This window comes from Bubalus kerabau, chromosome 1 (genome assembly GCF_029407905.1).
Source record: "Bubalus kerabau isolate K-KA32 ecotype Philippines breed swamp buffalo chromosome 1, PCC_UOA_SB_1v2, whole genome shotgun sequence".
Lineage (NCBI taxonomy): Eukaryota > Metazoa > Chordata > Mammalia > Artiodactyla > Bovidae > Bubalus > Bubalus kerabau.
The window spans coordinates 190,050,298-190,074,696 of record NC_073624.1 but is presented as its reverse complement, the minus strand read 5'-3'; the positions used below and the strand labels follow the sequence as shown (position 1 = coordinate 190,074,696).

Sequence of the window (24,399 nt, the reverse complement as noted above, 5' to 3'; positions counted from 1 at the left end):
CCAGGAATCCAGCATCTCAGGGGCCTACTCTTAACCCCTCATGCAAAGTCTCCTCTGCCCACTGAAGTGACGTGTTCACAGGTACCAGGACCAGGACAAGGACAACTTTTGGGGCTGTTGTTCCAAATAACGGCAATAGCTCCCCAGACTTTAAACTGGTCCTGGAAGTCACTGTGGTGTATTTGCAAAATCCAGGGGTAAGGAAACACAGGCTTCACTAGAAAGTATTTATTTCCAAGTAACCAGGAGTCCCCTGAAGACACTCTCTCCCTGCGATGGAGACGGCGCGCCCTCTAGGGGAAGGAAGCCACACACCAGGCTGGAATCCACTGGATCCAGAGCTTCTCATAAGACCCCTCTGTTGGCCCCAGGACCCCTGAGAGTAACACAATCCCGTATTTTGCATGTAAGAGATGTCTGGGGTAAACTCATGTGCTAAGGTCACAGGATACCTAGGATGGGACAGAGACAGAAAACACTCCTCTGTTCCCTCTCACTCCATCTACTCTTCTGCACCCAGTTCAAAGTTTTCTGGAACATTTATGTTGCAAAGAGGCAACAGTTAAAATCACTTGATCTCCGCCAAAAGGCTGAGAAGTGACAACAGTTAAAATCACGTTTGCTAAGTGTCTAGAGCAATGTGAGAAGCCAGAAGCAGGAGAGAGGTGGGTGCCTTCTCAGTCTGTTTTCCAGATGCCGGGCACCCTGTGAAATTCTAGTCCCACCAAGGTGCTGTGTGTCTGATCATCTACTCGGGCACTCTGGGGGCCACAAACCATTGTGACTGTGAAGATTTCTTTGCCCCTTGGACAAGGGCACCCTGGTGACAATTGTGGTGATGTGTCCCAACTCTAGGAAGACAAAAATGACAGTCATCAGCCGCAGATAAGGAGACTGCTTTATTCTGATGTTCCTGTGGGAATACCCACATGAGCAGGAGGGTGGGCAGGAGACTCTCTCCCCCAGTCCCACTGCCTTCCTTGACCTGGCTGGTGACCTGGAGAGGCACAGTGGTTATGGCTTTTGGTTGTGGTTCTGCATCTAAAAGGAGCTACATTCGATTGGCCAGTTTCATGAAGTCCTTCCAGGCCTCCAGGAGCAGGGCCGGTGGCTTCTGAAGGACTGAGGCCCAGGTTGCGTTTGTTAATTGCACTTGTTCAGTGTCGGTGGCGGGCCCTCTCCCTGACACCTAGAGGTAACTTGGAACCAGCATGGCCTGGGCAGGTAGGGTTGCCATGGTCAAAGGCCACCAAGGATGCTGCTTGTGGGCAGGGAGGTGGCTGGTGGAGTGCCCCCGCTCCAGCTTCTGCAGGGAGAAGGTGCTGGGGTTTGGTCCCAGAGTCTTGGGGTGGGGGGGGGCAGGGTGGCACACAAAGTGTTTCCATATGATGTTGGCAAGCATTAGGTGAAATTCAAAGGTTGTACACCCAGGGAGAGGTGCTCCCTGGGAGAGTCACCCTGTTATTCATGGCAAAAAGGGGATATTTTTCTAGAGGGCAAGGGGAAGACTACCTGTAGGTAAAAAGTTTTTTTTTTTTTCTCCTAGTAACCTCTTACAGCAGTTGTAAATGAAACTACAATAATCCACTCTTTTATGTGACATGAAGGGGCCCCAAGAAATGTGGGATGCAGGCGCAGGCTTGGGAAACTGATGGATGAGCCCAGGGTCCTGGAGGAATGGCGGACAGAAGTGGCTAGGGAAGGACGCAGGGAGGACAGAAGCCAGGTGCTCGTACCGCTCGAAACCAGACCTGGGCCATGGTGGGAAGTGCTGCACGGCCATGGCCTCGCTGACTGGGCCCCAGAGCCGGTGGCCGAGCATGCTGGCTGGTCGGGAGACAGACCCAAGGTGGGCCAGCCTCCTGGCAAATGCAAGTGGTTTCCAAAGTGGGTTTTCCTGGTTGCTCACAACACAGAGAATCACAGAGTTCAAATTCCCATCTCCCTCATGATGTGACGGCTGAGGAGACTGGGGCCCAGAGAGGACCGGACTAATGGCTGCTGCCACCTTGGAACCGGAGAGAGGATGCAACCCTGATAAGCCCAGAATCTGCTGGGCTAGAAAACACTGGTCCCTGTGCTGGAGATGTGGCGCGTAGCCGCAGCGGGCCCCCAGGGTGTGGCCGCAGAGATGACAGGGCCGAGGGCTCTCAGTGGCACATCCGTGCGGTCATTTCTTTCTGTTAAGAACAAGCAGGACATCAGGAGTCACACACAAAAGGGAAGTCGGAGTGCATGGTCTCAAGGGGCCCACGGGCCTCATTCAACACAAACTTTACTAAACAGGGCATAGACAGCGTGTGCCTCAGGCCAGGCGGCACGCTCTTTAGGAGAAGGGTCACAGTTTCTGCCTCCAGAAAGAACTCTAAGTGTCAATGCAGGAGAAAGGACCATGGGATCAGGACACTAAGTGAAAAAACATGAGCGTATCATAAAACTGCCCATGACTATTTTCCGTATTTGGTGAGATTCACATAAAATGAACTGTCCTCCTCAATGGTGGACAACCCCCACCTCTACCTGGTTCCAGAACATTCCACTACCCCAGAGGGAAACCCCTTCCCTACTAGCCAGAGCCTACAAGGGAATATACAAACACGAAGAAGCTATGTTGAGATGTTTTTAGAGGTTTTTAAAAGTTGTCAAAGATAAGCCTTTCGCAAAGACCCAAAGCAATGAAAGGAATCAGGAAAAAAGGTCACATGTAAAGCAAATTGGTGCTGCCACTATGGAGAATACAGAGGTCCCATAGATCGATCCAGCAATCCTACTTCTGGGCATGTATCCGGAGAAAACTATAATTTGAAAAGATAAATGTACCCTAATTCTCATAGCAGCACTATTTGCAATAACCAAGACATGGAAACAAGCTAAATGCCCACTGACAGGAGTGGATAAAGGAGATGCGGTGCATCTATACAGCAGACTATTACTCAGCCATGAAAAAGAATGAACTGATGCCATTTGCAACAACATGGATGGACTTGGAGGGCATTATGCTTAGCAATGTAAGTCAGAGAAAGACAAACACCATATGATATCACTTCTATGTGGAATTTAAAATATGGCACAAATGAACTTATTTATGAAACAGAAACAGACTCACAGACATAAGGGGGAAAAGAAATAGGGATAAATTAGGAGTTTGGGATTAACAGATACACACTATTATATATAAAGTGAAGTCCTGCTATACAGCACAGGGAACTATATTCGGTGTCCTGTGATAAACCATAATGGAAAAGATTATGAAAAAGAATACATGTATAACTGAGTCACTGTGCTGTAACCTTAAACCAACACAAGGCTGTAATCAAGTGTACTCAAATAAAAGGCCTCCCAAACAGGCCCACATGGAGCCCAGGGTCCTGCCAGGAAAGGTACAACTGGGGCAGGGTATCCAGAGTGATGATCTTGTCTCCCAGGAGCAGACCTGCACACCCAGGCACCACCCGGTACTGGAAGGTTCCGGCATTTCTGAGCTTGGGGAGATGTTCCCACTTCTTATAATGACCCCCGTAAACAGTGGCAGCAGCTGGTGGGCACTGGGAAAGCAACCACCTGTGCCCTCTGACCTTGCAGGTCCTGCTCAGAGCCATTTGGGTAACACAGTATGGCATACAGGCTCCATGTCACAGCCCACGGGACCTGAGTCAGGCACCTGAAATCTCCCATTTCTGGGGTGGGGGCGGGGAGTCAATACTGACCAATTCCGCAAATCCCCCCAGACAGAAAGTGGGTGAGTGGTTGCAGGGGCTGAGGATAGTGGTTGCAGGGGCTGAGGAGGGGGTAACTGCTGATGTGGAGAAGACTACTTTGGGGGTTATGAAAGGTTCTGGAACTGGACTGAAGTGAGGGTTGCAGAACCCTGTGAATGTACTAAACACCACTGAATTGTTCATTTTTATATCAGTGGTTTTACCACATGTAAAGTTTACCTCAATTAAAACCAGAAAAAGAAGTAGCTCCTTGCTCTCCTGCCACTGGCAGGAGGGATGGGCACCCCAACTGTAGGCAGGAGCCCCTCTGGGCCACTGTAATGGGGGGACCCCGCACACCCGCTGCCTACCCCACGACGCTCCATGCTCACCAGTGGCTCCAGCTCCTTGGTGTCGATAAGGCCGAACTCAGTGACAAAGTAGTAGAAGTGCTTGTAGCAGGTGTTGACGTGAGCCTCGGAGCCCAGCTGCGCGATGCGGTCGAAGTGGTGGATGTACACATGCACGAACACGCGGAAGAGCCGCGACAAGATCTTCTTCACCACCTGCAGGAAGTTCTTGGGGAACGGCGTGCCTGCGGGGCGACGGGCATGGCTCAGCTTCCCTTCCCCTTCCCTCTGGGACCTACACCTCTCTGCCCCAGACAGCGCCCGGGGGCGGGGCGGGGCAGTCCTGTGGGCCCAGACGTCCTGCCCTTCTCGCCCTCCGCGTCTGGCTGGCAGTGGACCTGACATCCCGCTTCCGGGCGGCTCACAGGCTTCTGTGTCTATTTCTGGTTACCTTTACTTTTCGGATAGGAACTGGATGATGCATAAAAACCTATGTTCTGGACTTTAATGGCTATGTTCTGGCTTTTCCCTTAATATATTTATATCGTCTCATCTAACTATGCTTCATGGTACTGCTCACATTTGAACACACACATCCTAACTTAATTGCATACATACATACATGCACCGTGTTTTTCTATTACTGAAATACATTTTATTTCTATTTTTCAATTTTTAAAAAATTTTTTAAAATTGTGGTAAGACCTGTTGACCCAGCTGGGGGTGACCCTCTGGCGTCAGGCATCTTCATGGGCTGTGCCCACATGCCCCTCCCCATGTGTCCTCCTCGGCCCAGGGGACAGATGCCATGCACTCACACCATGTGACCAGTGCTACCGGGGGCTGCCCGGGACCAGGACGGACAGGTCCTGTGTCCTTCATGAGAGGGGCTCCAGGGCTAGCGACCACCCAGCCTGTGGACAGCCACAACGCTCTGGGACGCACTCACAGAAAATGGAATGGCAGCTGCTGGTTGGTGAGCAAATCCCCAAAGACATACAAGTAGGTGCTCAGGATCTGTGTGCTCAGCAGCTCGAGGGGCGGTGTCAGCGGCCAGTCAGGGACAACTAGCCTGAGTGAGGGTTTCTCACACCAGAGGCAGGTCCCAGGGTGTGGAGGCATGAGGCAAATGGGAAAGACCTTCCCCAAGACTGACCGTCATGCCCCTGGCCACTCCCTCCCGCGTGTACGCGTGTCCCATACTGCTGATGGCACTGGTGTTCCAGGCCGGGTGTCTGGGGATGTGTTTGCAGAAGGCTCGTTCAGCACCAGTGAGGCCTCTGGGTTTCCTGCTTCCATCCAACAGGAGAAAAGAGCTAAACAGAAGGAATGCTCGACTCTTTTTTAAACTAATTAAAAATTTTTTTGACTGTACTAGGGTTTCGTTGCTGAGCGCAGGCTCTCTTGTGTGTGCAGGCTTCTCACTGCAGTGGCTTCTCTTGTGCAGAGCACAGGCTCTAAGCGCATGAGCTCAGTAGCTGCTGCATGTGGGATGTTCCCAGACCAGGGATTGAACTCGTGTTTCCTACATTGGCAGGTGGATACTTAACCATCAGGGAAGCAAGAATACTTGACTCTTGGGAAAAACCATGTTCACAGGGCATCTGAGGCTCATCTGCCATCCGTGAAGATCCATGACACTTGAGTGGTGGGACAGTGGCCTTGAGGGCATGGGGACCCCAGACAAGGGAAGGTCTCCTCAGCGTTGGGAGGTCAGAGGGAACCAGAGCCTATGGCAGGCAGAGGAAGGTAGCACAGCACATAGCCAGCATCTGCCACACAGGATCCTGGGCCCCACTAGGCTAGGGCCCCACCCTGCCCCCTTTCCTGGGGGGATGGGAGTCACTGAGGTCCTCCTGGGCCATCCCAGGTAGAGAGGGAACGACAGCCCCATAGGAGAAGGGCCTGGACACAGGATCTTCTGGGACGGCACTGCCCACGCCTGCAAGATGCCCTCACACGGAGTCACAAACCTGGTCCACCACCCACTTCTGTAGGTAAGTTTTACTGGAATGCAGGCCTACTCCTCATGCACACTTTTTTACATATCATCCATGATGGCTTTCGGGTTGCATGGCAGATCTGAGTAGCCGAGGCAGCCCATCTGGTCCTTTATGGGAAAAGCGTGTGAACAGATCTTGGGTCTAAACTCAAGAGTAGTCAGGTGGCTTTGGGGCTAAGTGGATGCTCAGGCATGGAAGCACCAGCGTAGGGGGCAGGATGAACTTTTGGACCTGTGCTTTCTCTGTTCGGCCACAGATCTAGCCCTGAAGAGCACGGGAGGCTCCTGTTCTGAGCAGCACCGCAAACAAGCAAAGAGAAGCACTTCAGTCCACTGGGGGTGGGGGTGCAGGTGGAACCAGGCCGAGGGGTGGGGCTGGCCCTGGGGTCTGTGGACAGGGCTGGAAGATACGGCCTAGGCCAGGCAGCCCCTAACCTCTGCTGGGCAGCTGGGTGACATCTGCCAAATTCATTTCTCTCACTCTTCTCATGCTCTCCTTTCTGGTGGGTGAGCACTGACTCGAGGCAGGTCTGAGTTCTAGGAGGTGGACCCCTCAGGGCCTCAGATGGTCCCAGCAAAGCAGTGACTCAGGATGATAGGGAGAAGGTGCAGACCTGGACCTGGCAACCTGACAGGAGACCACCCAGGAATCTGTTTCTGATGACTATGGGATGGCCTTCTCCCAGGTGGGTCCCTGGAAGCCCCTTGCCAGTCAACGTGGTTCACTGTACGGACAGTGAGTGAGGCCTGGGGGTGAGAAACTCAATGAAGCACACAGCATGGCAGCAGCCCAAAGCCAGGCACGAGGCCTGCTCACCAGTAGGCCTACCAGGACTCCAAGTAGCCCGGATGAACATGAGAATAACATCTACTGTCTCCTGGGACCATTTAGCGGCTCAGGACAATTATCTCCCAGTTCCTGAGGCCAGAGTCCACATGGTGCCCTGAGTTGGAGTCCAGCTGTGGGCAGAGCTGGGTCCTCCACAGGCTCCAGGGAAAACCCGGTCCCATCTTTTCTGGGCTTATGATCCCTTCTTCCTCCCATCACCTCACCACCTTCTGCCCCGCTGGGTAACGAGTCTCCCTCTGCCCCCTCATTAGGACCTTGTGATGACATTTAGGGCTCACTCAGATAATCCAGAATTGTCTATCTCAAGATCCTTTAACTATATGTGTTAGTCGCTCAGTTGGGTCTGACTCTTTGCTATCCCATGGAGTGTAGCATGCCAGGTTCCTCTGTCCATGGAATTCTCCAGGCAAGGATACTAGAGGAGGTAGCCATTCCCTTCATCCCAGGGATTGAACCTGGGTCTCCTGCACTGCATGCAGATTCTTTAAAATCTGAGCCACCAGGGAAGCCTTTGCTTGAAGCAAAATGTGTCCCTTCACACACAGGAGCATCACTCAGTCATGAAAAGGAGAGAAGCCCTGACACTCGCTACCATGTGGATGGACCCTGAGAATACGACACTCTGTGAGAAGTAGACACAGGACATACAGGGTGTGATTCCACCAATGGGAAACGTTCAGAACAGGCAAAGCCACAGATACAGACAGTGGGTTCCTGGTCGTCAGGAGCTGGGGAGGCTGTGCGGAAGGGGATGGGGCTGCAGTTCTAGGGGACTGCTGAAGGGGATGGGGCTTCTTTTAGGGTGACGGATTTTTTTCCTTGGCTGCGCAGGGTCTTCACTGTTGCACGTGGGCTTTCTCCAGTTGCAGTGCGCAGGCTTCTCTTGTTGCAGAGTATGGGCTCTAGAGTACAGACTCAGTAGTTGTGGGGCACAGGCTTAGCTGCCCCTCAGCATGTGGGATCTTCCCAGACCAGGGATGGAACCCGTGTCCCCTGCATTGGCAGGCGGATTCTTTTTTTTTTTTTTAATTTTATTTTATTTTTAAACTTTACGTAATTGTATTAGTTTTGCCAAATAGGCAGGCGGATTCTTAACCACTGGACCAGGGAAGCCTCCAGGGTGATGGATTTAGATAGAGCTGATAGCTGCACGACACTGTGAATGTACTATAAGGCCGCTGAACTGCATTTTTTTAATTTGCCTTACCTTGTAGCGTGTGAGGTCTTAGTTCCCCAACCGTGCCCCATGAAGCAGAAGCGTGGAGTCCCCACCACTGGACCACCAGGAAAGCCCCTGAACCATGCACTTTAAATGGGTGGATGTAGTGGTGTACTCCATCCCGATAAAGTTGACCCTAAAAGAACACGAAAGCGCAGACTCACCAACGTTGGTGGGGAAGACGTCCTCATTGTTGATCTGCACCTCAATCCAGTCCATGAGCAGGTCCATGTAGCGGGGGGCTGACAGTGCCGTGGGCCGCCGGAACTTGTGCTCGTCCTGCCAACGGTACTCGTACTTGGGGCCGCCCGACATGATGGGGCAGGAGCGCTCGGTGCAGCCGTCGCTGATGGTGCCGTAGATGAGGTTGACGCGGTTGAAGAAGTCCACCACGTGCACAGCCACCCAGTCGTTGAGCTCCTCGCCAGCGGGCAGCTGCACCGCCAGCTTCAGGTCCAGCCCTGCGTTCAGCGAGGCCTGCGCCTTCTTGTGCAGCTCGAAGCGCTGGGTGCCCGGCTCGAACTTGCGCTTGGGCCGGAAGGTCTTGTCCTTGTTGAAGACCTGCTTTAGGAAGGGGTTGGACATCTTGGCCGTGCACTCAGGACACCCCCCACGAGGTTTCTGAGGGGAAGGCCGGGCAGGGTGCTCACGACAGGAAGGTCACAGGGCCCCAAGGCTCCCTCAGACCTGGAACACACAAAAAGGAAACACCATGAGCCTTCCTGGAACCTGTTCTAGACGCACCAGCGGGTGGACTGGGGCCATTCCTGGGACATGTGGTTAAGTTTCAGCAAAAGGGCACACAGAACTTCCCCGGCACATCCCCTCTGTGCCCAGAGGCTTTTGGTAAAGAGAAAGTTGCTGGCCCTACATGCCACCTGAGGGCGGGCCCCTCAGGCTAGGTGGCAGCCTCTGTGAAGACATGTCCATAGCCAGGGATCTGCAAATGAATCTTATCTGGAAAGAGAGTCTTTGCAGATTGATTAAGGATCTTGGGTTGCCCTATTCCTGGACTATCCGGGCACCCCAAATCCAGTGATGAATGTCCCTGTAAGAGGCCGTGTGATGATGGACACAGAGATGGAGTGATGGGTCTACAAACCAGGAGACGCCAAGGACCAGTGGTACTGGTGGAGCTGGGAGGGAGCCCCAGGAGGAACTAGCTCTGCCCACACTCCAATCGTGGGGCTTCTGGGCTCCAGGGAAGGAAGGGCATGAATTCCTGCTGCCTCTGCTCCTCTCTGGGTCTCGTGTCACAGTCTCGTCTCTGGACCAGGGACCTCCATAACCCCATGTGCTCTCAGCTCTCTAGCCTAACATCTGCACAGCTCCATGTCCAAGGGGCAGATATGAATCTGGGGGACACTACCCACCCTGATGTACCACCTAAGTGAAGATGCCTCCACGAGTTCTCTGGTCTTGTCACAGATGCCACTCATTTTGGGGACGAGGCCCCAGTGTAGGGGCTGCACTGCCATGGCCCTGCTCTGATGAACAGGCCCCTCCCAAGCCTCTGTTCTGTGCTGTCTTCCCTGTCACATTGGAGTAACAGACCCCACCTCAGGGGGCATGAAAGGGTGAAATCAAGCACAAGGAGCCTGGGTCGGGCTCACACTTGGGACCAGTCACGTGCTGCTCCTTCACCATCACCGCTCCGATGGCCACGCTGGCCCACCGCCCCTTGTCTCCATCTCTGGTTGAAGTAGATATGCTTTCCCGGGCGTGGACCTGGCCAGGACTGGGTGGGGTGGAGGTATCCTAGGAGCTCACCCAGGAGCAGCAGCAGAGGGGGAAGTGGGCCCGGGTTGGGAGAAGCGGAAGCACTGCCCAGGCTGGGCTCCAGCACACACAGCCCTGCACTCCTGGTGAGATGAAAAACCACTTACACGTAATGTTGTAATATACACGTAATGTTGTAATAAACCCCTCTGGAGTCAGTTTCTTGGCCCTGGGACCTTGACCCTCCAGACCAAGCACGCTGTGCAGCAAACTGCCACAAACCGAGAGGCTTCGAACAGCCCACATTGACAATCAGAAACTTCTGGACATTCCATGTCTGAGAAGACCTCGTGTGTCCTTGCACAGGGATCCTGTCACCCCCAGGGGACACCGTTGTGCCACCAGGCTGACCTCAATGATGGAGAAGCTGTGACAGGGGATGGGCCCGAGGCAGGCAGGTCTGGTCACCTCAGCCCAGTTCACCCATGTCTGCACCCATGTCCATGGTCCAGATGGGGCGACCAGGAGGGGAAGGACCTCAGCAGGCAGTTAGTAAGCACTGAGTCAGAACCCATCACATCCTGGAGCCCAGCATCTCCTGCAGGCTCGGCTCTTCTACACGTCAGCAGGTCAGAAATCAGACTGATCCCCATTGGCCTGGGCCTCCTGGCCCAGCCTTCAGTGGCCCCTTGAACCTCTGGGTTAATTCCAGAGGCTGGACGGATAATGTGAAGGGCACACACCAGCGTTCTAGCCAGGGTATCCTGCCTGTAGAGCCAGGAATGATTCTGACTCTTGAGTTATGAGAAATTAAAAAGAAAGAGGTTGCTCTGATCTCAAGTGAGAGGGATGGCAGTAAGCTGAGCCTTCAGAGTACTTCTTCTGGAGCATGGAGTGTGGAGGGCGGGGTTCAAAGGAGGGGTCCAGCACCTCTCCCCTCAGGGCAGGCGCAACCCTCACCCTACCTCCTTCCCCCTTCTGTGTCCTCCACGTGTCCACAGGGCCTGCTAACAGAGTCAGAGGCAGAGAGACGGGAGATGCTGCTCTGCTGACTGGGAGGATGAAGGGAGGGGCTGAGAGCCAGGGATGCGGCGCCTCTAGAAGCTGGAAAAGGCAGGAGACAATGCTCCCTTGGAGCCTTCGGAGGGACCAGCCCTGCCCACACCTGGATTTTAGCCCTGAGAGGCCTAAGCTGAACTCGACCTCTCGAACTGTAAGAGGATAATCTGTGTGGTTTGGGCTACAAAGTCTGTGGTGATTTGTTACAGCAGCCATTGGAAACTCAGACAGAGGCTACACAGAACATCTGAAGGAACTCCAGGGAGGGTAACTCACAGCTGACACAACTGGGTCACTCGGGCCCTGGTTACATGCAGGCTGGGGACCATCTGTCCTCCCCACTGGTAGGTGAAGCCTGCTCATTCTTCTGGGCCCACTTGACCCTGTGGGTACTGGAAGGCTGATTCAAGGCAGCATGAACTATGCAAAACACAGAGGCTGAGCATCCAGGGATGGAGCCAGATGTAGGGAGCCCAGTGAGGAGGGGGGGACCTGCCGCCCCCCAACGAGGACGGCGTAATCAAAAAGGACAGTCAATAGGAACCCTCCTGTGCTGCTGGGGTAATGTAAAATGGGGTGGCTGCTGAGGAAAACAGCCCATCAGTTTAAAAAATGCAGCTACCATCTCACCAGCAGCTCTCTCCTAAGTGTCCATCCAAGTGATGACACATGTGGACGACACATGTCCACACAAATACTTGTACATAAGTGTGTCCAGCAGTATGAGTCCTAACAGCCAAAAGGTGGAGACACCCAAATGCCCAGTAGTGGGTGAGCTGATCCACACACGGGAGCGTCCCTCAGCCATGAAAAGGAGAGAAGCCCTGACACTCGCTACCACGTGGACCAACCCTGAGGACATGATGTTCAGTGAGAGACGCAGACACAGGAGGACACACAGGGTGTGGCTCCACCCATGGGAAACGTGCAGAGCAGGCAGGTCCACAGAGACAGAGAGTAGGTTCCTGGTGGTCAGGGGCTGGGGGAGGGGATGGGGTGACTGCTGACGGGAACAGGGTTTCTTCTGAGGTGACAGAATGTTCTGGAACTGGAGAGAGGTGGCGTTACAATGTGAATGGACTGAAAACAATGGAATGCACACGTGAAAGGCAGAGAGTCTGGTACATCAGTGAGAGCCAGGAAAGCTCTTATTTTTAAAGTAGGGTGAGGAGACAGAGCAAGTGTGGGTCGAAGTGCTGCTCTGGGAACCACAAAGAACAGGCCATTTCCCTCTGGGTTCAAGCTGAGGCCAGCACTGCCTGTAAAATTTGTTTGCCGTGTGAGGTGACAGCGCAGACACAGAAGACCACATGGGCTGAAAGATGCAGGCACTGACGTGTGACAGACGGAATGCTCACGCGGACAGGCCGCCTGGCGATGGGCAGGAAGCCACCTGTGCTCTGGAGTGAGGAGGCCCATCCAGAGACCAGAAGAGCCTTCACTTCCTTCCCCAAAGCTACCCTGAGGCCCCAGCCACGAGCATCACTTCCTGCCACCTTGGTTAATGCCCAGTGAGGCAGTCATGGTAACCCATGGAGCAAAGCAGAACCCTACTTTAAAGCTGGGAAGACTGAGGCCCGGACTTGCCACTGCTGACAACGGGGCCACCCCTGCCCCCTCATGTGAGGAGCATCCCCAGTCATGACGACCACAGATGTCCCCAGATGTGATCCAGTATCCCCTGGGGGCAAGAGCACCCCAGGTGAGAAACACTGGGCTAGAAGATGGTGACTCAGTACTAAGCATTAACTACTAGTGGTCACCGTTAACTAGTACCCAGTTAATGAGTAAATCACTGTTAGGCTGCACAGTTGGTAGCAGAAGGAGTCAGTGTTTGCACCCTGGACCGTGGGGATGAAACTGTGGTCCCTTCTGCCTGGCCACCCACCTCCACTGCCCCACCCTCCACTCTTCATTCCAAATCCAGGGCCAAGTCCTTCCTGGCTGGGGCTGCTCCCGCACCAAGCACCTCTGCCGCACCTGCAGTCTGGGGCAGGTGCCTCCGGTTCTGACCCTCCCTGGTTCTGGAGGTATGGTAGAGACCTGTGCCTAGGGCCTGAAGGACAGGAAGAGGTGCCTCCGAAAAGGGAGGGCAGCCACAAATAGCCCATCTGCCGTTTTTCTCCCATTGTGGACGATCTGAGACCCCCAGGAGGCCCCAGTTAAGAGGCCACCTGCCCTGACCCTCTGTTGCAGACTAGTCGTATCCCCTGTGCTGGGTAGCGGGGACTCCTCTGTATGAGGGCACTTGTGATGGATGTGGCGGGTGGGGACCCTGCGCCTCCACCTGCCTCCGCCCCCACCATGACCACTAACTGCCGAGGGGCCGTGAACCTGCCCAGGTGGTTCATCTGTAAACCAAGCAGCTCTCAGGGCCACTCCAAGTGCAGGTCAAGGGACAGTCACCCTGTGTGGATTGACCAGCAATCCAAGTTGCCCTCCCTGGCACCTACTGCCTGCCAGCAATTTCTCACCCATGACTCACTTTAGCCTCCAAACACCCTTCTGCCCGGGCTGAATGCAGCCTCACTTTGGCCATGAGAAGACAAAGCAGGGTGCTATCCCTCATCCAGCCAGAGTGGGGTTGGCCTGGGCTGGCCCCTGAGCCCCCACAGCAGCCTCTGTGCACCCAGGTGTCCAGGCTCCTTATCTGCCCTATAGCCAGCCTTCTAACCCTCAAAGAGACCACACCACCAAGAAAAATGCAACCTGCCCACACCCCGCTGCTGCCTTCTATTGACTTTGGGATCTCTGGGGCCACGTGACCTGTCAGACAGGCACAGGCTGTGGGGTGGTGAGAAGCGGACAGGGACCCCACTGACCTGGGCGATCCCACAGCTCTATCTACAGCCCATCAAGCCACGGACCAGACAAGTGCCAGGATGGTTCTAGAAGATGGGGCAGGGTGATGAAGCAGGCTTATAAGGTTCCTGCCTACTTTTCTGTCTCCTGAGAAAGTGGGAGGGTTGTTTTTTAAGTGGAAGCAATGATTTTTCAAAAACTTCCTGGATGAACAGAGTTCCCATCAAAAGCAAACAGCACTTTCTATTAAAAACACACTCCCTTGGGCTCCTGTGACCAAGGAGTGGGCAGCCACTGACAAGTGCCTTTTCCTTGAGAAGCACTCGGGAGTCACTGCAGCAACCCCCCGCCACCAAAATCCCAGGTACCGTTTCTGGGGATCCTGGGTTTCTGCCCCCTCTTAGAAGACCTCCAAGGGCAGCAAAGGGAAAACCAGGAGAGGCTTCTCGGAATCCAGCACGAGGGGCTCCCCTGGGTCTTCCTGCACACGAGATGAGTGTGGCACTTACAAACTCCAAGAGTGACAAAGGTTAAAATGACAAAATTCCCCTGCCCCAACACACACCCACCCACCCCTGTTCTTTTTCTAAAAACAAAACACAGTTCCTGTTGGCAACCGCCACACCTCAGCCCCGTCGCCACTTCCTTCCGGCGCCTCCACATCCTGCCTGGCTGATGACATTTGCCACTGTTGTGTGTAAACCCTGCCCCGGCCCAGCAGCCTTTGTGGCTGGCTAGAAGATGCTCACGGCCCAGGATCTGTCCTGTTAAAGATGGCTGCGCCTCAGGGCTGTCTCCCATCATCTAAATGTTTGTGTTTAAATACTGAGACTGCTCCCTGGGTGGGGAGGCTGCCCGCGTCCTGAAGGACACAACAAAGGCCAGGTGCTTTAGATGGGCTCGCTACAGTCCAGCCTTCCTAGTAATCCTTTTTTTACCCACAAAAGCCAACTGATATATAATTCACATGACTATAAACCGACACAATTCAATGGATTTTAGTAAAATCATGAAGTATGCAACCATCATCACTATCTAATTCCAGAACATTCTCATCACCCCACAAAGAAACCCCATGACCATCAGCAGTTATCTCCTATCGCCCTTTTATAAGCAGAATCACATCCCCCCTCAAAAGATGTGCTGAAGTCTTAACAGGTGAAGTGATCCCATGTGGAAGCAGGACCACTGCAGATGTACTTAAGTTGAGGTCACCCTGTCCTACAAGAAGAGGGGGATCTGGACACAGACACAGACAGCCATGTGATGGAGGCAGAGATCAGGTGATGCGTCTACAAGCCCTCCAAGCCAAGGGATGACCAGGATCATTGGCCTCACAGGATGCTGGGGGTGAGGCAGCAAGGACCCTTCCTGGTGCCTCTGAGAGCCCTGAGCCCACAGCAGATAAGAGATGGCCTGAGATCTAAGCCCAGCTGTCCCCACCTCTACTGTCCTCTGCTCTACCGAGACAAAGAAGGGCTGCCAGGTGTCCACGGCCAGTGCCATGATTCTCCTCTGAAGCTCCTCCCTCTGTCTCAGTTCCCCGCGGGGGCAAACACAGATTTTCTGTTCAACAAAACAGTGTTGGGGGTCGGGGGACAGAAAGGAAAGAAATGCAGGAGAGATCGTGGGTGGTGTGTCCATGAAGGAGTCACACCTCTTCCTTCTGAGGACTTGTTCCAAAGCTGCAGGAGCCTTCACTGCGTGGTTAACTGACTGGAGAACTGTCAGAAACCATGCCTCTGAACTTCCATCCACCACAAGCCCCACCTTTTCTGGCTTCCCAAACTTCCTCTCAACATCAGGGTGGGGAGGGTATCCACCAGGCACCACACTCTCTCCAGGCATTAGGAGAGCTCCCTCCATGCTCAGCTACAGCCATGGGTCTCAAATGCGGTGACCCTGCCCCCCAGGGGCCACAGGGGAATGGGGCACTCCTGGCACTGAATGGATGGGGCCAGGGATGTTGCTCCACACCCCACAGAGGGTGCCCAGGATGGGCCCCCATTGAAAGCAGCCCAGCCCTGGATGTCTTATTTAGGACTCAGCAGCCACAGGAATGACTGTCTCCTTCCCAGAACCTGGTTTCTGAAGTCAGATTCCCCTTTTTTGCTTAAGCAGCCTGAACCTCGCAATTCCAGGAAGTCAGGAGCTCACCAGCTGGGGCATGTCCAGAAGTTCCCAGAGTAAAAACCCAAGCTCCAAGCCAGCTGCTTGGGGAATTTTTGTTCAACTTCCATTTCAAGAACCCTTGGAGATGGAGTGCAGCTCCTGGAATGATGGTTAATGGCTGACTCTTCCATGAACTTGGCTGGCTCAGGGGCATCATCACATATGAAGCAGACTGCCTTAACCTCGTTAGGAATACGAATCATCTGGAGCCCAGGAACTGAAACAGTACTTCCAAGAACCCTCTTTGGGACTGAAACAGCCACCTCTACTTTTGTTGGGAGAGAGGCACACCTAGAACGCAGCTTGTCACAGCTATGTGGGGCACCTGGTGGGCGAACACCATGGTCCAGATTTGAGAGATGATAGACATACTCTCTCCTTTAGATGGTTCAAAACAAAAGTGTACTATCAAGCCTCGAAAAGATAGGAGGAACTGTAAATGTGCATCCTTAAGTGAAAGAAGCCCACCTGAGAAGGTGACACGGTGATTCCCACTCTATGATGTTCTGGAGAAGGCAGAGCTGAGCTCTGGGGACAGAAGAAGGATCAGTGGTTGCGGGGGCCCTTGTGGGGGTGGGGAGTTTACAGGAGAGATGAATAGGTGGAGCTCAGGGGATTTTTAGGGATGTGAAACTACTCTGTGTGAAAAAATGATGGGTATGTGTCAGTGCACATCTGTCCAAACCCAGAGAGCATGCACCACTGAGCGTGAACCCACCAAATGTACTCTGGATGCTGGCTGACCGGGATGTGTCAGTGGAGGTTCATCCTGGTGACAAATGTCCTGCTCTGGTGGGCAATGCTGATAACCAGGGAGGCAATGCCCACGTGGGGGCAGGGAGCATACAGGAATTCCCTGTACCTTCCGCTCAATTATGCAGTAAGCTTAAAACTGCTCTCGAAAAATTAAGTCTATTAAAAAAAAATTACTGGGGCTTCCCTGGTGGCTTGGGCTTTCCTGGTGGCTCAGTGGTAAAGAATCCACCTGCCAATGAAGGAGCAACTGAGCCCAGGAGTGACAATAGCAGACCATGTGCTCTAACTACTGAAGCCAATGCACCTAGAGTCTGTGCTCCAGAGAAGCCACAGCAAACAGAGGCTCACGCACCGCAGTGAAGAGCAGCCCCCACTCACTGCAGCCAGAGGAAAGCCCAAGCAACAGCAAAGACCCAGAACAACCAAAGAATAAATAAATTAAAGTAAAAACAATCTAAAAACTTACAGCTAACACAAATTTATCATTTACAACACGCCAAGCACTTGGCTAAATCCTGTGAATTGCTCACCCCACTTAAGAAATAACTAAAGCCACAGATAGGAAGCAGAAAATGATGAATCCTAAGAAAGAAGGCATAAAGAAAGAACACATTTACACATCTTTGCATAAAGAACAAATGCCATGGGACTTCCTTGGTGGTCCAATGGTTAAGACTCTGTGCTGTCAACGCAAGGGAACCTGGTCAGGGAACTAGATCCTAAATGCAGAAACTAAGAGTTCATATGCTACAAATAAAACAGATCCTGCCTGCTGCAACTAAGACCTGATACAGTCAAATAAATATTTTTTTAAAAAAATGGCTTGGAAGACACTGAAATACATGTTGCATGTGTAATTTTTAACTTTTTGGCAGCCACATTAAAAAGTAACAAAAAGAAAAGAAACAAGTGACTTTAACATTGATTTTATATATATATACTACTGAGCCTAAGAGCACCAAAATATCACTTTAACATCTAACCAGGATAGAAAATACTAAGGAACTATTTTGCACACCTCCTACCCCACCCCCGCCTTAACACTCCAAGTTTCCAGAGACTGCTGTGTATTTTACACGAAGGGCACATCCCATTTTGAAATAGCCATGTTCAAGTGATCACTAGCCATGAACAGCCAGTGGCTACTGCACCGGACAGCTCAGCTCTGGAGGGTTTTAAAAGGGGGAACCACCCCTGTCGCCATCAGGACAGAAGCAGTGGGACAGTTGCTATTTGAGGTGGGACTCTGGGGAGGGGAGAAGCTCTGGACTGGAGCAGGCTGAGGTTCCCCGTAAACAAACACAGGGCACCTTGGGAAGGGAGGGGAGAAACAGAGTGCCTCAGGGTGCGGGCAGGCAGGGGTGGGGCAGCCAAGACTTCCACTTGCTTCACTCCATAATCAGTACAACAGACAGTGACAGGCTACCATGAACTTGGGGTGGGGTGGGAGGTGGATGGGCACTCAGGGCTTTGGGAGGCTGCAGCGCCCTATCCTGACATTGGCCAGGGCCAGGATTCTTGGCATCACTCATCATTCTTGGCTGAGTCTGTAAAATGGGCTCATAAGAGTCCCTGAACTTTATGTTGGGTGGAGGGAGGAACCAAGAAGCAGCTAGCAAAGACCAAGTGTAACAGAAGCAAGTCCAAGATCACAAAGTGCAGACAGGGAGTGAGGTGAAATATGCAAAATGCTTGTGTATCACATGCCAAAATTTATCCAAGTGTATCTCTGAATGAATGCAGTTGATTGGGCGTCAACCAGACTCTATAAAAAGGTTAAAAAAAAAAAGATACAAGGGGTAGAAAGCACCTGCAGATAAAGAATGGAAGACTTTTACTCCAAAATGAGCAGTGGCTCTCTGGGTGGGAGCATCACTGGCTATTTATTTGCTACTATGTGACTCTCTGTATTTTCCAGTCACCCTCAGGCTTCCCTTTTCGGTGACATTTAGTAAAGTACATAGTCATTTAAAGCAAATGCAAGCCCTAGAGTCAGTGAAGAGATGAAGTAGGGGGGTTAGCCGGTGGGCAGTGCCAACATTCAAACACCTCCCGCCCAGCCCGTGCCCACTGCTCAGGGGCTCTGGGGACCAGGAAGACTGCTTTCAGAGGGCGGGGGTCACAGTGCGCTGGGGGCCCTAAAATCTTTAGACTTTCCATCCAAACCAGGACGTGAGGTCCTGGTTATTGATACCAGAAGGGGGTGGCTCTGGTAACCACTTCTGCTGCTGCTGCTAAGTCGCTTCAGTCGTGCCCGACTCTCTGCGACCCCATAGACGGCAGCCCACCAGGCTCCTCTGTCCATGGGATTCTCCAGACAAGAACACTGCAGTGGGTTGCCATTTCTTCCTCCAATGCATGAAAGTGAAAAGTCAAAGTGAAGTCGCTCAGTCATGTTCGACTCTTAGCGATCCCATGGACTGCAGCCTACCAGGCTCCTCCGTCCATGGGATTTTCCAGGCAAGAGTACTGGAGTGGGGTGCCATTGCCACTGGTAACCACTAATTCCACCAAGGGCCCGCCACCGGCTCCCGCCCCTCCACCACCGTCCATCCCTCTGAGGGACCCGGCCTCCCCGCCGCCCGCGGTTGCCCCCCTGATGGAACCGGCCTTCCCGCTGTCGCTCCCCTGAGGGATCCGGCCTCCCCGCCGTCTCCCCTCCGAGGAACCCGGCCTCCCCGCCTTCGACCCCCTGAGGGACCGGCCTCCTTGCTACTAGCGGTCGCCCCTCTGTGGGGCCCGACCTCCCTGCCGGGCGCGCTGGCCACTCTGAGGACTCACCTGCCACCTGCCTCCTGCTGCCGGAAGAGTTGGGTCAAGTTCGCCGCTGGACCCAGTTCCCGGGCCGCTGGCCAGTCCGGCCTCGTTGCCAGGCCCGGAGTAATTTCGCACACAACCGCCCCGCCCCTCACCGGATATACTTCCGCTCCAGGGCAAGGCCTCCCCGGAAACAAGAGCCGGGGAGGCCTGCGGGCGGAACTTGCTGTGTGCCGGGAGCAAGAGACGCGGCCTCGAACCGGTAGGCCCGCCTGGAAGGAGGAGCTTTGCGATGGCTGTGGGCGCATGCGTGAGGCGCGGTCGGGGGCGGGGCCAACAAGGGGGTGGAGCTTCCTTTTGGAGTGGCCGCTCCTGGGCGGGGCCTGAAAGAGGAACCTGCGCCCTCTGTTGCCCGTTACAGGGGCGAGGCCTACGCCGCGGGCGGGGCAGGGTCGTGGCCCTCCTGAGAGGGCGCCGTTGGTTGGTGCGCGGCGGAGGGGCGTGGCACGGGGGCGCCGTTGGTTGGTGCGCGGCGGACGAGGGAGTGGCGCGGGAGGCGCCGTCGGTTGGTCGGCGGCGGGCGGGGGCGGGCCATGGCCCTGCTGCTGTGCCTGGGCCTGACAGCAGCGCTGGCCCGCGGCTGCTTGCACTGCCATGGTAACTTCTCGGATAAGTTTTCCTTCTACCGTCATCACGTGAACCTCAAGTCCTGGTGGGTGGGCGACATCCCCGTGTCGGGCTCTCTGCTGAGCGACTGGAGCCAGGACACAATGAAGGAGCTGCACCTGGCCATCCCCGCGGAGATCAGTGAGTGCGGGGGTCCCTCACGGGCGGAGCCCCCGGCCCTGCCAGACCCCGGACCCAGGAGGCTCACACACCTCCTTCTCCCGCCCCCAGCCCGGGAGAAGCTGAACCAAGTGGCGAACGCCGTGTACCAGAGGATGGATCAACTGTACCAGGGAAAGATGTACTTCCCGGGTGAGGGGCCCACCGCCGCGGGCTGGAAAATGAGGCAGAGCCCAACCGCCCCCAGACATTTAAAGTCCACCCACCGCCTGAATCTGACCGCCGGAGGCTGACGGCCCCCTCTCCGCCTCCTCTTATCAGGGTATTTCCCCAACGAGCTGCGAGCTATCTTCCGGGAGCAGGTGCACCTCATCCAGAATGCCATCATCGAAAGTGAGCAAAGGAGAGGGCTGGCGGGACAGCGGGGAAGATGCTGCCCAAGGCCTGAGGACCCAGGGCCATGGGAGTATTTCAGTCTCCTTACAGGCCAGAGTCTGGTCAGGGTGTGGCTCAGACTGCAGTAATGTGAACAGGGAGTCTGGCATGGTGCAGCCAGGTGTCAGGACTCAGAAAGGCCATGGGGGTGGGGGAGAGAAGGGCCGCTCTCTGCAGGAGTAACAGTTTCATCCAGTAGGCACCAACAGGACACCTTGATGGATAAATCCCACCTATCCCTGCCACATCCCCTGTGGGTCCCTGGAGGCCTCAGAGCTTTGCTGCCACCCTCCCATCTGGTTTGCTCCATCCCAGGCTGGGGCCGGGGACTCCCTGGTGGCTCAGTGGTAAAAAACCCACCTGCCAATGCAGGGGACACTGGTTTGATCCCTGGGTCGGGAAGAACCCCCTGGAGAAGGAAATGGCAACCCACTCCAGTATTCTTGCTTGGAGAAGCCCTGGAGCCTGGCATGCTACAGTCCATGGGGTCACAGTCGGACATGACTTCGTGACTGAACGACAACAAACAATGGGAATTCCCTGGTGGTCCAGTGACTAAGACTTCGTGCTTCTAATGCAGGGGGCCCAGATTAGATTCCTGGTCACGAACTGTATCCCACATGCTGCAATGCAGACAACAACAACAAGGCTGCGGCCCACCTAAGTGGCCAATGGACAGGGGCTGAACCTTGGGCAACCTGGGAGGCGGGGGCTGGGGAGGAACAGGGGAACAGGCCAAGCCTAATAAGGCACCATCTGTGCCCTTGCCCTACCACAGGCCGCATCGACTGTCAGCGTCACTGTGGTGAGTGAGCCTTGGTCCTGGCTGTGGGGTGCCACAGCAGCTGGGGCCTCCAAGGCTGAGGGTGAGGGGAGCCCGCAGCACCTCTGGTGTGTTGCAGGCATCTTCCAGTACGAGACTATCTCCTGCACCAACTGCACGGATTCGCACGTCGTCTGCTTTGGCTACAACTGCGAGTAGGGCTAAGGCGCGGGCAGCTGCCTGTGCTGAGGGGCCCCTGCCCACAGGGTCCCAGGGTCTCCCTGAAAGGGCCCCTCATCACCCGGGTAAGGGGGAGGGGAGCCCTGCAGCTGGCCCCTGAGTGTCCATGCCTGTGTTCCCGCAGGTCATCAGCGCAGTGGGAGAGAGCAGTGCAGGGCCTCCTCCAGTACATGTGAGTGGGGGCAGCTGGGCACAGGGCGAGGGGATCCTGATTGAGGCCACTTGGCCCCTGACTCCAAAATTGTTGTCGTTGTAGAAATAAGTGGCACAGGTAAGTCCCCTCTACCCAAGGGCAATGTGCATGTGCCCTCACAGGTAAGTATGTGCCCAGGCAGCCACAGGAGACAAGCACCTGGCCCTGGTGTTGGGGACCGAGCCTCTACCTCCCAGGGTCTCTGAGCTCAGCTGGCACAAGGGCGCACATCCTGGTTTGGGGGTCCCCACAGACCCAGGTCCTACCCCTGCCCCAGGTGGGTGGCAGGGCTGTGGTTAGAGCTGGTGAGGGCACCCCCGGTGAATATGTGCCCCCATGGAAGGGCCTGAGGACCACAGGCACAGCCTTACCCCCAAAGCTTGGAGCTAACCAGGGCCCTGTCATGTGTTTCAGAATGGACACCAATACAAGGTAAGGTCCCCCCAGGCCCATCCTCCTGGGATTGTGGGCAGTGTGGACTTTTCCAGGTCAGTGGGGGCAGACAGGGCGTCGTATGGGATGGGTGCAGCCAGGCAGGATGTCACCTCGGCAATCACATCCATGCTATCACGCCATGAATAAACATGAGTTCCCCTCCTCCTCGCCTGGAGGCACAGAACCACTCCAGACTTGTGAGTGACCCAGTGGGGGAAGCTGCAGGGACCCGGGCGGGCTCTGCCTAAACCAGAGGTCAAAACCCCAGCACCCCCGGCCCTGCCCTGCTCCCTTCACAGACCCCGTCGTGAGTGTTGGGTATAAGTGACCCCACTGGTGTCCAAGCCCAACTCGAGGGTCTGTCTGGAGCCCTGCTACATGCCCCCTTTGGGACGAGGGGCCTGGGCCCCAGCAGAGGCCCGCCAGGGAGGACAAGGCAGGGCAGGAGAGGAAGCACTGGGGTGCCCCATCTCCTTGCAGCTTGATATCACCAAGCTTCACATGTCTGGAGCCCCCACACCTGGCCAACCTGACTCTGGAAAACGCCTCCGAGTGCCTGACGCAGCACTGAGGGCAGCCCGGCCGGCCAGACCCGTCCCGCCACAGTGCAGGGCCAGAACTCCGCTGGACCGGCTCGGCCAGACCCTGTGGAACAGGCCTACTGCTGCCTGGGGGCCCCACCCGCCTTGGAGCCCGGGGCCAGGCCAGGCCAGGCCAGGGCCGGGAGGAGGGGATGGGAGATAGATGACTTTGTATATAGCGCAGCGTAGATGCGGGCAGGATTGCAGCCATGTGATGGAATGATTAAATATCCCTGATGTTTCTCCTCCTGGAGCTGTCCTTGTCGGGGCTGTGGGCTGGGACCCAAGCGAGGTGTGTGCCGGGTGCAGGGGGGTGCTTCCCAGGAACCTGTAATGTCCAGTGGTTAAGAATCCGCCTGCCAACTGAAGGGATAACCATTATATCCCTGATCAGGGAACTAGAGCCCACAGGCTGCACGGCAACTAAGCCCACGTGCTGCAACTACTGAAGCCTGCATGCCCTAGGGTGCGTGCACCGCAACTAGAGTAGCCTGTGCACAGCAACAAAGAACCAGCACAGGAAAAGAAAAAAGTTCCTGGTGGGCCGCACACAACCAGCCTTCAGGGCGATTGGCTCTTTGGATGATTCAAAGGGAGGCTGTTTGGTAAAAACCAGGGCCAGCTTCGATGCGTCCTGGGGCTTCTGTCACATGAGCTGCACCATGGCACCTGCTGTCACCACCATGGCCTGGCTTCTTTCTCAGATGCCCCACGTGGGCTGTGAAAGGGCAGGCCCAAACTGGCTCAATCCAGGGCTCAGCTTTGGTCCAGCAGATGGGAGGGGATGGAAGCAATGCGGGGGATGGAAGCACACCATGGCAAGTCTGGCAGTTCTTGGAGTCCTGGGCTGGGCCCTTCCTGGCCTGGGTGGCTGCTAACCTCCTTACTCAGGTAAGGGGCCTCCGCTTGGGGAGGAGGTGCCTTCCAGCCGAGGTTTCATTGATGGACTGCTGGCCTCACTTGGCCAGGAGCACTGAGGTCAGGGGACTGGTGAGTGGAAGACTGGGGAACTCTCAGATGCCCAGGACCTGAGCTGGGCCCACACACTGTATCAGGATGGGCCAATGACCCAGGGGCCACCTGAGGGGCCTTTGTGCAGGGCTCTGCAACTGCCCCAGTTTTGGGTTTCAGGTTAGAGGTGATCTGGGTTATCTGCTGACACAACCCTCCGTCCACGTGGCGTCAGTAAAGCTGTCAGGAACATAGGGAATTGAAACAGCGGCAGGGCCTCCCTTTCAGCATCTGCTCCTGCCAATCCCTGGGGCTCTGGGCCCCACACACTGTGTCTGGACCCCTGACCCTGCCCTCTTCTCATTGAATGCTGCCAAGATTAGAAATGAGGGGTTCAACTTTAACACAACTTTCATTGGACTTAAACTTTAGTGATATTTCCACTCATCCTGCACAACTTTTACCAGAGGGGTTCCCTGGAAAGGGACAGCAGTTGCTAGGCCCCGTGGAGTCCTGTGAGGGGATGGGTATCAGGTGTCTCCTTGCTGTTACCGCTGGGGCCCAGGAGCCCAGAGGACCACACCCCTCTGGAGGGGACAAGAGGTACAGGCAGAAGGGCAGGGGCACCCTA

The 24,399-nt window shown here is 54.9% G+C and overlaps 2 protein-coding genes across 3 annotated transcripts; one reads left to right on the top strand and one right to left on the bottom strand.

Moving 5' to 3' along the window:
- Positions 1–886: 886 nt before the first annotated feature.
- Positions 887–19,665, bottom strand: MOB3A (MOB kinase activator 3A). The gene is made up of 4 exons (XM_055547744.1): positions 19,409–19,665; positions 8,284–8,806; positions 4,091–4,293; positions 887–2,180 (listed from the first exon to the last, which is right to left on the bottom strand). The coding sequence occupies exons 2-4, from the start codon at positions 8,702–8,704 to the stop codon at positions 2,151–2,153; spliced, it is 654 nt and encodes a 217-aa protein (XP_055403719.1). The 5' UTR covers positions 8,705–8,806; positions 19,409–19,665; the 3' UTR covers positions 887–2,150.
- Positions 19,666–19,956: 291 nt separating this feature from the next.
- On the top strand, positions 19,957–23,319 carry IZUMO4 (IZUMO family member 4). Of its 2 annotated transcripts, XR_008709534.1 has the most exons (8): positions 19,978–20,191; positions 20,282–20,362; positions 20,492–20,563; positions 21,384–21,410; positions 21,508–21,583; positions 21,733–21,780; positions 21,865–22,233; positions 22,717–23,318. XR_008709534.1 is itself a non-coding variant. In XM_055566669.1 (7 exons), exons 1-7 carry the CDS (start codon positions 19,978–19,980, stop codon positions 21,881–21,883), a joined length of 537 nt encoding a protein of 178 aa, XP_055422644.1. In that variant the 5' UTR covers positions 19,957–19,977; the 3' UTR covers positions 21,884–23,319. The 2 variants fall into 2 exon arrangements, 1 of the variants encoding a protein (XP_055422644.1); XM_055566669.1 differs by having other exon boundaries at positions 19,957–20,191; positions 21,865–23,319.
- Positions 23,320–24,399: the final 1,080 nt, after the last annotated feature.